The sequence below is a fragment of the Tamandua tetradactyla genome, chromosome 21 (genome assembly GCF_023851605.1).
Source record: "Tamandua tetradactyla isolate mTamTet1 chromosome 21, mTamTet1.pri, whole genome shotgun sequence".
NCBI classification, from domain to species: domain Eukaryota; kingdom Metazoa; phylum Chordata; class Mammalia; order Pilosa; family Myrmecophagidae; genus Tamandua; species Tamandua tetradactyla.
In genome coordinates, this window is record NC_135347.1 from 36278934 (window position 1) to 36294241 (window position 15308).

General features: G+C 35.6%; 1 protein-coding gene across 1 annotated transcript in view; it reads left to right on the top strand.

The window, feature by feature from the left end:
- The window catches only part of MCTP1 (multiple C2 and transmembrane domain containing 1), a 599962-nt gene that overhangs the window by 393438 nt on the left and 191216 nt on the right, over positions 1 to 15308 (top strand). The window contains exon 4 of the mRNA XM_077138660.1: positions 6356 to 6492. Within this exon, the coding sequence (XP_076994775.1) occupies positions 6356 to 6492 (137 nt within the window). The remainder of the gene's footprint in view (positions 1 to 6355; positions 6493 to 15308) is intronic.

The following is a 15308-nucleotide window of genomic DNA, read 5'->3' on the forward strand; positions in this document are numbered from 1 at the left end:
CATATGCACCTGTAATTCTTAAATCATCACATAGTGCATGATCATTTGTTTCAGTATCATTTGCATCAGTTTAGAGGAACTAGCAACACAACAGAAAAAGATATAAAATGTCAATATAAAGAAAAGAAATAAAAGTAGTATAATAGTAAAAACAAACAACAAACAACAAACCAACAGCAAACAAAAACAAAAAAAAATAAAATAGAGCTCAGATGCAGCTTCCAGTATTAACTGTATTTTACTAATTAGGTATTATTGTGCTGTCCATTTTTGAGTTTTTGTATCTAGTCCTGTTGCACAGTCTGTATCCCTTCAGCTTCAATTACCTATTGTCTTACCCTGTTTCTAACTCCTGAAGCTCTGTTACCAATGACATATTTCAAGTTTATTCTCGAATGTCCGTTCACAACAGTGGGACCATACAGTATTTGTTCTTTAGTTTTTGGCTGGATTCACTCAGCATAATATTCTCTAGTCCATCCATGTTATTACATGGTTCACAAGTTTATCTTGTCTTAAAGCTGCATAATATCCATCGTATGTATATACCACAGTTTGTTTAGCCACTCTTCTGTTGATGGAGATTTTGGCTGTTTCCATCTCTTTGCAATTGTAAATAACGCTGCTATAAACATTGGTGTGCAAATGTCCGTTTGTGTCTTTGCCCTTAAGTCCTTTGAGTAGATACCTAGCAATGGTATTGCTGGTCGTATGGCAATTCTATATTCAGCTTTTTGAGGAACCGCCAAACTGCCTTCCACATGTTGCACCCTTTGACATTCCCACCAACATGAATAAGTGTGCCTCTTTCTCCGCATCCTCTCCAGCACTTGTCATTTTCTGTTTTGTTGATAATGGCCATTCTGGTGGGTGAGATGATATCTCATTGTGGTTTTGATTTGCATTTCTCTAATGGCTAGGGACATTGAGCATCTCTTCATGTGCCTCTTGGCCATCCGTATTTCCTCTTCTGAGGGGAAATTTTCAGTGATAATTTCCCAACTCTTATGAAAGACCTAAAATTACAGATCCAAGAAGTGCAGCGCACCCCAAAGAGATTAGACACAAATAGGCGTTCCCCAAGACACTTACTAGTTAGAATGTCAGAGGTCAAAGAGAAAGAGAGGATCTTGAAGGCAGCGAGAGAAAAACAATCCGTCACATACAAGGGAAACCCAATAAGACTATGTGTAGATTTCTCAGCAGAAACCATGGAAGCTAGAAGACAGTGGGATGATATATTTAAGTTACTAAAAGAGAAAAACTGCCAGCCAAGACTCCTATATCCAGCAAAATTGTCCTTCAAAAATGAGGAGAATTTAAAACATTCTCAGACAAAAAGTCACTAAGAGAATTTGTGACCAAGAGACCAGCTCTGCAAGAAATACTAAAGGAGCACTAGAGTCAGATACAAAAGACAGAAGAGAGAGACATGGAGAAAAGTGTAGAAAGAAGGAAAGACAGATAAGATATATATAATACAAAAGGCAAAATGGTAGAGGAAAATATTATCCAAACAGTAATAACTCTAAATGTCAATGACTGAATTCCCCAATTAAAAGACATAGACTGGCAGAATGGATTAAAAAACAGGATCCTTCTATATGCTGTCTACAGGAAACACATCTTAGACCCAAAGATAAATATAGGTTGAAAGTGAAAGGTTGGGAAAGATATTTCATGCAAACAACAACCAGAAAAGAGCAGGAGTGGCTATACTAATATCCAACAAATTAGACTTCAAATGTAAAACAGTTAAAAGAGACAAAGAAGGACACTATATACTAATAAAAGGAACAATTAAACAGAAGACATAACAATCATAAATATCTACGCACCGAACCAGAATGCCCCAAAATACGTGAGGAATACACTACAAACACTGAAAAGGGAAATAGACACATATACCATAATAGTTGGAGACTTCAATTCACCACTCTCATCAATGGACAGAACATCTACACAGAGGATCAATAAAGAAATAGAGAACCTGAATATTACTATAAATGAACTTGACTTAACAGACATTTATAGACATTACATCCCACAACAGCAGGATACACCTTTTTTTCAAGTGCTCATGGATCATTCTCAAAGATAGACCATATGCTGGGTCACAAAGCAAGTCTTAACAAATTTAAAAAGATTGAAATCATACACAACACTTTCTCGATCATAAAGGAATGAAGTTGGAAATCAATAATAGGCAGAGTGCCAGAAAATTCATAAATACATGGAGGCTCAACAACACACTCTTAAACAACAAGTGGGTCAAAGAAGAAATTGCAAGAGAAATTAGTAAATACCTAGAGGCAAATGAAAATGAAGACACAACATATCAAAACTTATGGGACGCAGCAAAGGCAGTGCTAAGAGGGAAATTTATTGCCCTAAATGCCTTTATCAGAAAAGAAGAAAAGGCAAAAATGCAGGAATTAACTGTCCACTTGGAACTGGAGAAAGAACAGCAAACTAATCCCAAAGCAAGCAAAAGGAAAGAATAACAAAGATTAGAGCAGAAATAATGAAATTGAAAACATGAAAACAATAGAGAAAACAATAAGACCAGAAGTTGGTTCTATGAGAAAATCAACAAGATTGATGGGCCCTTAGCAAGATTGACAAAAAGAAGAGAGAGAGGATGCAAATAAATAAGATTAGAAATGAAAGAGGAGACATAACTACTGACCTCACAGAAATAAAGGAGGTAATAACAGATACTATGAACAACTTTACGCTAATAAATACAACAATTTAGAAAAATGGACAGGTTCCTGGAAAGACATGAACAACCAACTTTGACTCAAGAAGAAATAGACGACCTCAACAAACCAATCACAAGTAAAGAGATTGAATTAGTTATTCAAAACCTCCCTAAAAAGAAAAGTCCAGGACCAGACGGCTTCACATGTGAATTCTATCAAACATTCCAGAAAGAATTAGTACCTACTCTCCTCAAACTCTTCACATAATCGAAGTGGAGGGAAAACTACCTAATTCATTCTATGAAGCCAACATCACCCTCATACCAAAACCAGGCAAAGATATTACAAAAAAAGAAAACTACAGACCAATCTCTCTAATGAATACAGATGCAAAAAATCCTCAATAAAATTCTAGCAAATCGTATCCAGCAACACATTAAAAGAATTATACATCATGACCAAGTAGGATCATCCCAGGTATGCAAGGATGGTTCAACATAAGAAAATCAATTAATGTAATACACCATATCAACAAATCAAAGCAGAAAAATCACATGATCATCTCAATTGATGCAGAGAAGGCATTTGACAAGATTCAACATCCTTTCCTGCTGAAAACACTTCAAAAGATAGAATACAAGGGAACTTCCTTAAAATGATAGAGGGAATATATGAAAAACCCACAGCTAATATCATCCTCAATGGGGAAAATTGAAAACTTTCCCCCTAAGATCAGGAACAAGACAAGGATGTCCACTATCACCACTATTATTCAACATTGTGTTGGAAGTTCTAGCCAGAGCAATTAGGCAAGAAAAAGAAATACAAGGCATCAAAATTGGAAAGGAAGAAGTAAACTATCACTGTTTGCAGACGATATGATACTATATGTAGAAACCCAGAAAAATCCACAACAAAATTACTAGAGCTAATAAATGAGTACAGCAAAGTAGCAGGCTACAAGATCAACATTCAAAAATCTGTAGCTTTTCTATACACTAGTAATGAACAAGCTGAGGTAGAAATCAAGAAACGAATCCCATTTACAATCGCAACTAAAAGAATAAAATACCTAGGAATAAATTTAACCAAAGAGACAAAAAACCTATATAAAGAAAACTACAAAAAACTGTTAAAAGAAATCACAGAAGACCTAAATAGATGGAAGGGCGTACCGTGTTCATGGATTGGAAGACTAAATATAGTTAAGATGTCAATCCTACCTAAATTGATTTACAGATTCAATGCAATACCAATCAAAATCCCAACAACATATTTTTCAGAAATAGAAAAACCAATAAGCAAATTTATCTGGAAGGGCAGGGTACCCCGAATTGCTAAAACATCTTGAGGAAAAAAAACGAAGCTGGAGGTCTCGCGCTGCCTGACTTTAAGGCATATTATGAAGCCACAGTGGTCAAAACAGCATGGTATTGGCATAAAGATAGATATATCGACCAATGGAATCGAATAGAGTGCTCAGATATAGACCCTCTCATCTATGGACATTTGATCTTTGATAAGGCAGTCAAGCCAACTCACCTGGACAGAACAGTCTCTTCTAGAGAACTGGATATCCATATGCAAAAGAATGAAAGAAGACCCATCTCTCACACCCTATACAAAAGTTAACTCAAAATGGATCAAAGATCTAAACATTAGGTCTAAGACCATAAAACAGTTAGAGGAAAATGTTGGGAGATATCTTATGGATCTTACAACTGGAGGTGGTTTTATGGACCTTAAACCTAAAGCAAGAACACTGAAGAAGGAAATAAATAAATGGGAGCTTCTCAAAATTAAACACTTTGTGCATCAGAGAACTTCATCAAGAAAGTAGAAAGACAGCCTACACAATGGGAGACAATATTTGGAAATGACATATCAGATAAGGTCTAGTATCCAGAATTTAAAAGAGATTATTCAACTCAACAACAAAAAGACAGCCAACCCAATTACAAAATGGGAAAAAGACTTAAACAGACACCTACCAGAAGAAGAAATACGGATGGCCAAGAGGCACATGAAGAGATGCTCAATGTCCTGGCCATTAGAGAAATGCAAATCAAAACCACAATGAGATATCATCTTTTTGTGAGTTCTTGATAAATAACCTGCATAAAGTCCTGCTGGCCTAGGAGGAGGCAGTTAGAAGGACCCCAGGGCTGTGAGTTCTGCCAGCATGAGATTGGTTGCCCTATTGAGTCCCCACACAGAAGGCCAAGGGATGATCTCTAGCCTGAAGGAAATTTTCCAGGGAAGACAACCCTGAAAAAGAAAACTTTAAAGTTAGACTGTATATGGCCAATTAAGTAAAGCAAACCCCTCCCCAAAATACCATAGGAGTTCAGCTGAGCCCAATTATGGTCTATTTGATTTGCTGTAGCATTCCAGTGCCATTTTTTTTCTGCCTTGGGGCTTAATAATGTATTTTGAAGAAGCTACTGATTCCAAAGTAGATACCTGTGACCACTTCTATCTTTTCCTTCACCAATTAACACCATTTCCAAGTTCTAGTAAGCTTAAAACATTACTTATTTTTATAGTTCTGCTCTTTAGGTGTGAAATATGAAACTCAGCTATGGACACGTGTCTCTCTTTGCTCTTTCCTTCCGTGGTCTATTGATGATTAATTTCAGATTATGAACTTTAAAAATTGTGATTCATTTGCATTACCTTTGCACATACCATACTTCATTGCTTTCAAACTCTTTACCTCTGAAGAGCTGTCTGTCATACATTAAAAAGAGAAAAGGCCACTGCATGCCCTCCTGCTAAAAAGAAAGAACAGGGAAACAAATATGAAGTTTTATTTAATTCATTGGTAGATGAAATTTTTAAAGACATCAGTATAAGTCACTTTGTTCATTGATTCAGTCAGGTGTTTTATGTGTTATGTAAATGCTTGAAATTACAAAATTATACCTCAAATATATCTTTCTTTCATATACAGCATGAAGATTATGTACATATATGCATTTATTAAGTAACAAACATTTTTAGGGTGCAGTTTTGGAGAAAGAGTTCTGTAACTCTACTCAAAGAGTTGACCTGGAGTCTAGAAACAAAATTTTGAATGGGTTTAGGTCTCAGCTTCTCCATATTAGAAATGAGGGTAATATATCAGTGCTGTGACTGTGCAGTAAAAGTTTACCTGACCACCCCAAAGTGACGTGCTTTTCCCTCATGCACAGATCTTCATTATCTATTTTTTGCAGGTATTTAGCTCAGGATTCCTACATGTGCATAAGAAGAAAAAAAAAAGAACTCTAAGAATTGTCATCTTCCTCTATTATGAGATGACAGAATATGAGTTTTATGTCTTCGTGCATTAACTATGATTATATAAAATAAATGTTAATATCTGCTTGAGCAACTTCATTTGCCTTTCATCTTTAATTCATCTCTGTCACTGTTATTTAAGATGAATCAGAAGGCACCTTTTGATTTTCAGAATACATCTTTTAGGGTCCTCTCAGATAACATGCAGTAAAGATGCTAGAGAAATTAGTTATTTCCATCATATCTGGGATCTTTTGTTCTAATTGTACACTTAGTACTTTTCTATATAGAACCAAATGTTTAATTTTTACATCACAAACTAATTTTTAAAAGACTAATATTGGTGAACAGTAGCAACTTTTTAATTTTTCCAGATTATGCCCAAAACTTTGAATCCTCAGTGGAGAGAACAGTTTGATTTTCATCTCTATGAAGAAAGAGGAGGAGTCATTGATATCACTGCCTGGGACAAAGATGCAGGGAAAAGGGACGATTTCATCGGCAGGTTTGTGAAATTCAGGATTTTTGGTTCACCTTAGAGAAAATGAATTTTTCTTAAAAGAATTTTTGCTTTCATCTGGTTATTACAATTGATCTTTACCATTTTGGGGGAAGGTAAGGCAATGCTGGGACCAGTAGGTGGCAGTTTTGACTAGTTAATGGACAGAGGCCCTCCAAATTGGATATCAGAAATTTTCTCCAGATGTCAGAAACATTGTGCATAAAAGTTCTGGGAGTTGAAAAGGAGGAATCTCATCTGATGTAAAATACTTAAGAGAAACAAAGATCATATTCATAGTCTGTAAAGTGATCTGAGGTAGTATTTATTCTCATAAATCATATTGTGACCATAAAATGCATTATTTCCTACAACTCCCTACAAGGTAGAGAATCTTTATAATCTCTTAGGAGTTCATAAATCTGTAAAGAGTTCCCAAATTTTAGTGAAGGAAGCATGTAAGTGAGGCAAATCTAGGTAAATTTGGTAATGCAGTGAATAAAGAGATGTCTGAAGCATGCATGGCATCTCTTCCACAAAGTCAGGGTTGTTATTTTATATGAGTACTCGGGTCATATGGATCATTTTCATCCTAAAGCCTATTTCTATACTTTTTGGTAGTTTAAAAGTGTCTTTGTAGCAAAATAGATTGAAACCTGCCAATACTGAACACAAACATGGCATAGGGAAGAATTTGAAATTCTCTCTTCATTGTAGTTCCCATTACTTCTAAAGTCTTCAAACATCCTGCCAGAAGAAAAATCATACATACTAACAGTAAAGGGATTTTACACTAGAAAAGTAAGATCAGGAATCCAACCCAATATATTTATGTTTCTGATATATGTTTTAAGCGATGACTTTTTCTCATAGGATTATAAGTGAGAGGTCAAAGATTAGCTTCAGTTGACCTTTGACGTTTTACTTATACAATGAAATTGGACACACACCACCGTAATCTAATACTATGCTCCATTTCAATCCTTTTTAAAGGACAGGTCTTCGCTGCACTTTTTCCCTCCAGTAGAATGTTATTTTCATAGTTTCCTCTCCCGTAAGTTTCTTTTCTTTTTTAATTAGAAAAGTTGTAGGTGTACAGAAAAAATCATGTAGAAAATAGAGATTTCCTGGAAACACACCCCAGTATTAACATTTCTCATTCGTCTTAAAGTTCTACCTTATTTATGTTGGGGCATATCACTAGCTTAAGTAGCATGCATATCTGTTAGTACATTTAATGTTTCATTTCAATATTATGACTATGAGTCTGTCCCCCTCAATAGGCTATGAGCTCTTTCAAGTAGGTTCTATTTAGCTATTACTTGAATAATTCATTAGTTTTTAGAGCTACTGAAATTTCCTCAAAGGTAGGAGCTGTATTTCTTTCCAGTTTATAGCAAGCAAGGCTTTGATTTTCTATTGCTCTTTTATTCCATAACAATCATTGTGGGTTTTTGGGGTTTTTTTGGTCTTTCTTTGGAAATTATGAAAAAAAGTCTCCTCAGTACTGCTCTTTCCCTTTTTTTCACTTGATAATATTATGAATTCTTCAGGGCATGAATAATCACATTACAGAAAAGATTGGCATGGAGGTGGGCCTGTTTATCTCACATATCACCTTGTTTCTGTGAGTTTGCCTATATTTTGGCACATTTTGAGTGACAAATGGCTAGATGGAAGAACCTAAGCAATTGCTCTAGATACCTGATGGATCTAATTGAGTCTTACAAAGTTAGGAAAAAAGAGAAGAAATTCACTTTGGGTCATACCCCAAACGTTAATTGCCTCTGAAAGCAATTTGAGTCAAAAAAAATTTTTAGAATGCAGAAACAAGAGCACAGGTGTAGACCAGATGACTCTGAGGTCAGCTTTTGAATATCAGTTTAAACAAGTTTATACAATGAGTATCACTTTAATTCAATTCAATTATTGTTGAGTTTTGAGATGATCCAAGAGGACAATAGAATCTTATTGTATGCTCTGCTAATTTAACAAAGATGCTTGTTGCAGGAAAAGGAAATGACTATAGTGAACCATAATTGCAATTCTATTTGATGTCCAGATAGCACCAGAAACTCTGTGTACCTAATTTTAGTCTTATTAAATTGTACTTTAAACATATCCTACCACTGAAATACAATATATTATTATACCTAAGTGGCAGACAAGTAAAGTTGCTTGTGTTTATTTGAAGGTTTCATGTTAACAGTGGAGATAAAGCAGATTATAATAGAATTCCTCAATTCTTGGAATACGTTACAAGAGAATTACTTATCTTTTGATTAAATTTGATTTGTAAGGGCAAAGTAGTGGAAGTAAAATTGTCATGGTGGTTTTCTATCTTCTTTTGCAAGCTATCCTTGCAGTATTCTGTAGGTATTGACTTAAAATTAGAATCTATTCTAAGGAGGTGGCTGGTGACTGGTGAATGAATTTAAATTTGGTCATGGAAGCTAATATTTCTATTTCAATGGCTAATAAATTGTTTTTCAGAATAGTGTCTAAACTCAGTCCCAAGTTTGAGAAAGCTTATAAGGATTAGATGATTTATATAAACTAGTTCATTGTGTTACGATTTACTTTATTTTCCAGTTTTGATAACATGTAATGATTTTTGAAAATGTATTTTTAGAATTAAAACACAGTTACAGTGTCATTTTATTTTTTTCACTATGAAAACAAGCCTGGCTATGAATAAAAGAGCTGCTTACAAATGTAGGGTGTGAATACAATAAAAACTATTTTAAAACTGAATATTACCCACTCCCATTCTCACATATCCAGCTAGCCAGCCTTTTCCCCCAGCAATGCACCAAACAGGTCTTGTCAAAGTCACCTGTGACACGAAGTTGTTAAATCCAATGGCCAGTTCTCAATTCTCACCTTCCTAATCCAACAGCAGCCCTGGATTTGACTGCTTCCTTGCCCTTAAGATACTTTTTTCAACTGACTTCTAGTGTAGCACGAAAACCAGGAACAAGGCCACAGGCCTCCAGGAACATTTCGTGAAGTTAGAACACACTGAGACTAAGGATCCGTAGTTTCAAGAAGCAGGTTTTTTTGCTATGGCCATAGGCCTCAGGCAATAACCTCTGAAAGTCTGAGCCCCGAACAAAAGGCAACCTTAGCTTTTATAGACTCTTTGACATGTTAAAGACAAGGTAAACAATTGGCTGATTTAAGTTGAGAATGGCCCAAAGCTGAACCATTAAGGGAGGGGTCCCCACCCCAGAATGTCTTATCTTGCCTACTTGCAGCTTCGCCAGTTCCTGAAGGCTAGGGAAGGGGGGTTCTATCCCAGGAATGTGTCTTATCTTGCTTGCCTGCAGTTTTACCCATTCCTGAAGGTCAGGAGAGGGGGTTGAGGATTTTCCACAGAGAGCACAGCTGAACTAGAAAGAGGGGGAGGCCTGCCTGCTACACTAGGACACCCGATTCTCCTTGTTTTCCTCCTACCTGATTGCGTGCTCCTTCTCGGTCTTCCTTGCTGATTTCTCCCCATCTCTTTTACTTTTTAATTCTGGAAAACCTCAGCGCTCACTCCATGAACATCTTTTCTAGCCTCACTCTGTTGGCACCTTCATTCACTCTTGTGCTTTAAATACCATCTTTAGGTTGACAACTACAAATGTGCAACTCCACTCCAGAACTCTTTCAATTCCAGATTCTTATATCCAACTGCCTACCTGATATCTCCACTTCAGTGTTGAATAGGCAGGCGTCTCAAATTTAGCATGTCCAAAGCCAAACTTCTCATCCCCACCCCCCAAAATTTGCTCTACCTTCAGGCATCTCCCTTATTTGTTGCTAAAACCAAAGGTCTTGGAGTCATTTTTGATGTCACACTCAACTAAATCCATCAAAAACCAACTAATTTTTCCTTCAAAATACATTCAGGATTCACCACCTTTTGTTGTCTCCATTGTTTTTTCTGGTCCAAACCACCATCAGCTTTTAGATGTATTATTGCAAGAGCCTCTTAATTAGTCTTCTTTCTTCTACCTGTGCCTTCACCTACCCCCAATAGTCTGTTCCCAACAGAGCAGCTGGAGTAGTATTTTTTAAACATAAATAATATAATTTAACTCCTCTGCTAAAAACCCTTCAATTGTTTCCTTTATCTTCACTGGGGAAAAACCAAGTCCATTTAGAAGCTTATAAATGCTTTTCATGATCTGGCCCTATTACCCTCAACTTCTGCTACACCCCTTTCCCTACTCCACTCTGCTCCAGCCATAATCTTTACCATTTCTTGAACTCTCTAAATACCCTCCCACCTCTGGATCTTTCCCTCTGTCTGTAATCCTTTCTTCAGATATCCACCTACCTTGCTTCCTCATCTTCTTTATACATCTTATACATTATCTTCTTTGTACACATTTGTCTGTGTACAAATGTCACCTCAAGGAGGCATCCTTACCTAACCCTATCTAGAAGTGAAACTTCCTCTCCTTGCTATTACCCTTTCCTGCTTTGTTTTCCTCTTTAGAATTCATCACCATTTGACACAATATTCATTTTACTTAATTATGTTATCATTTGTTTCAACTCACTAAATTGTAAACTTCTTGGGACATTTTTTTAAGGGTTTTTTTTTTTTTTCCACCTTCACATCATCAACACCTAGAAAGGCATTTGGCACATAATAGGGCTCAATAAATATTTGCTGAATTTGAATTTAAATACTTGAAGCTTCATTTAATACAGGAAGTTATGGCTCATCCTTCTCCAAGTAAATACAGAATCTGTCATTAATACAAAAACAATTAGAACAACATGACTTAGTTGAAGGTATAAAGTTTCAGTGTAATTGTGGAGCAACATTTGAATATAATGCAAAAGAGGATAATTAATGAATTAAAGTATGAGTGCCTGAGTAATCTTTTTTTCCGTACAAGAATTTATTTATATTTGTACAGTTAAACAGTGGAACACATGCGTCTATACAACCCCTTTTAATCATGTTCACCATCAGTATGGTAATATTACTTATAGACCCACTAGTGACACCTTCACTTCTATCTGTTCTCTTACCTTTAAGTTCAACCTCATCAGCTAACCATTCACCCATTTCTAACCTCTATGTATCTCTAGGTCCCCTATATTCTGTATTATAAGCCTCTGATTTTACCTTTACCATGGTCATAAAAGTGAAATCATACAGTATCTGTCCTTTTGTGTCTGGCGTATTTCACTCAGCATTATGTCCTCAAGGCTCATCCATCTTGTCATGTGCTTCAGGCCATCATTTTGTCTTATTTCTGCATAATATTCCATCTTAGGTATATGCCATATTTTATTAATCCACTAGTCTGTTGATGGGCATGTGGATTGTTTTCATCTTCTGGCAATTGTGAATAATGCTGCTATGAACATTGGTGTGCCAATGTCTGCTTGTGTTACTGCTTTCAACACTTCTGGGTATATACCAAGTAGTGCTATTGCCGGGTTATGGGCAACTTGATATTTAATTTCCTAAGGAAATGCCAAATTGTCTTCCACAGCAGTTATACCATTATACATTCCCACCAGCAGTACATAAGTTTATCCACATCCTCTCCAACATTTGTAGTTTCCTGTTTATTTAATAGCAACCATTCTTGTAGGAGTGAGGTGGTTTCATTGTAGTCTTGATCTGCATTTCCTTTATAGCTAATGAAAATGAGCATCTCTTCATGTGCTTATAAGACATGAGTAATCTCATTTACTCATAAAAATATGAGTAATCTTTATATTTAAAAAAATAAATTCTCATATTTGAAGAAAAATGGACATTATATATTTACCAAAATAATATTATAACTTCATCATTTTTATACCTAGCAAGTTAAAGCCATCTTATACTACAAATAAATAATATAACATAATATAATGTGATACCAACACATATAATACATGATAAAAATAAATGAATCAGGAATAATAATGCTTTAGAACAGGGCACTATTACATATATCAGCTCAACTTTATGGGGATATTAAGGATATTTCATATTGTACCAATTTTGAAGATGAGAATAGTGAGGCCAAAACAGTTTTAAGTTTGCTAGGCCAGTATATAACTGGAATGATTGATCTGAGACTCAAGCCCAGTGCTGAATCTAAAGCTCATTCTGCCATTGCCTTGTAGTCAGCCTGTTCTCCTGAAGCCATTAAGTGCTCAATAAAATACTGAGTAGTCAGTAAACCAACTTAGGTGACGTACACCATATTGCAGGTTAGAACAACAAATTTTACCTGTCACTGAACTACAAATTTCAAGTGAAGGTGAAAGAATGTTAATCTCCATGTAATTATTTAACTTTCTGATCACCTGCATTTTGGCAGGCAAGACGGACTGCCACCTTTACGATAATCAGCTAATAAATCCTCATGATTGTTACACTTTTATGCAGAGCAGTAATCTGAACAAATTGGCTGCTGACAGCTGCAGTAAATTGCCAAGAATGAGTGCTGTCAGAGAACAAGTTGTTTTTATGAACGTGCAAAATAAGTAAATCCCATGTCATGCAATTTTATTCACTTGGAGTTATTTGAATCCAATATAGCAAGATTTATAGCATTATTTATTAGTGTGCAAAATGCTTGTTTGTCTTTAAAGTGACATTGATTTGGGGTACATATATTTTAGGTTGGTGAATTGCTACTGAATTTATTTCTTACATTGTTATCACAGGGAGGCATTGGTATCCCCAGGACAACCAAATGCTACAAATGTAAGCTTGAGTAGATGGCTTTCTTTCAACAATACTTTTATTAATGATATATCATAAAGAAAACGTATCCCAAATTGGTAAGTTCTGAGTGAAGCACAAATGCTTTCAAATTCTAGAGCCATAAAAAAATAAATCTATGACCCTGTAATTAGTGCTGAGGGAAAGAGAATGCAGGGTGTGTGAATGCACAGGTGTGTGTTCTCGGCCACAGTGTGGCAGATGAGGCAAACAGCCCTTTGACTGCAGATCTTAACCAAATTAATGTTTCTTAAAGATTGAAGGTCAGCACATTTGAGCATTTGACACTAGATCCTACTTTGCAGCATTTCTTATTTGTGACACCAACACCATAATAATTCTTTTGCTTCCTATATAGATATGAGCGGCAGCAATCCTGCTGCATCATTCATTTGAAAGCAAGAAGACAGCTAGTGAGAAAGTTTTAAACCAAAGAGAGGTTTTTTTAGTGAAGTCATTATATTTCACTGTTTTTCTTACTAAGAGTTGAGTGAAATATATCATTAGGGAGATAGACAATATTTAAGTGAAGAATGGAGTGTGTCACTGATTCTTGTCTTGACTGCTCATAAACTCAGCCTAACCCTAACTATATTAAGATTTCAATCCCTTTTCTTTCATGGGTTATTATTTTTTTCTGAAGATTTTCTTAGAAAGTTTATAATCAACAGTTCCTAGGCAATGGGTCAAGTTTACAAGACAGTTTCCATGCACCACAGTGTATATATTAGTTTACCATGAAGTTGATGAATGGGGAATTTTACAAGTTTAGAGTATCATGCTCTGATAAAGCAGTCTTCCCAAGGACAGTTGAACAGTAATGACTTCTGATGACAGAAAGGCAATACAACATTAAACATTTTATAGTAACAGAGATGGCATAAAAACTTTTGTATAATCATGAAACTCAACAAACACTGCAGTGGTTACATATTGAATTCTTTAAAAGGCAAACACACCAAGGAGTTATGCATTATATTAATTTACACTATAATATTTTATAATGTATTATTTATTATTAAGTATGCTAATGCAAATGGTTCACACATGTTAAGAAATCTTGGACAGTTTCCTAAAATTCATGATGAAGTTTTGTAAAAATTGTGTACAATATGGTTATAAAGATTGCCCCCCACCAAAAGAAAGTTTAGATGTTTTCCTTCCTTTTCTGAAGGCTTAGTTCTTAAATATCTTGCTAATCATGATGGCTTCATAATATCATTAGTTAATATCTCCAGGTACAACATACACTTAGAAGTTCATTGTTAAAGAGAATAGGTGTAAATTTCTATTTCAGGTATTCTTCTTCATTATTTTAGATTGTTTTGACTGAATTCTTGCTAGATCTGATTACACCGTCATTGGTTGATATGTCATAATGTGGCTGACATAGAGCTCAATTAATTATTTAAGATGGTTATTTGCTTGTGCTTGCTGAATTAATGTTACTTTCAATCCACAGAGTCTTTACAGGGATGTTTTAAAGTCAATTGCCTTTTTGTGAAGATTAGTGTCCATTTTGTGAGTTAAAACTATAAAATATAATATGATTCATAAATCCACTTAACAGGCATATGTGAGCTGCAATTCAGTGAAAGCAAGTTAGCAAGTAAGGCTGCCTCTGTCACCTCCTCCTCTGTGTTACACAACTCTTATTCCTCCCTCAGAATACTATGTAAGCCATGTGTGGTGTATATGAATATGGGCCACCTGTGCTAATGCATTTATCAGGTATTGTGAAAGTTTAAGTTCTTTTTTTTCACATGGACAGGCACTGGGAATCGAACCCAGGTCTCCGGCAAGGCAGGTGAGAACTCTGCCTGCTGGGCCACCATGGCCCACCCAAGTTCTTATTTCTTTAATTAAAAAATAAGTCCAAGTAGTTCTAACATTTGCTACTGGCACCCTAGTGAGCTTTTATAAATATATTTATACATACATGCATACTTGGAAGACAAGTCACAAGGATGTTTCATATAGGAAGAAGCATTTTTGTTCACTGGTCAAGAGATGACAGACAAAAGGCATGGGAGGAAAAAAAGAAGATAGGAACTCTGAAGTTTTTCCCATTGAAAATTTAGAGGAAAGT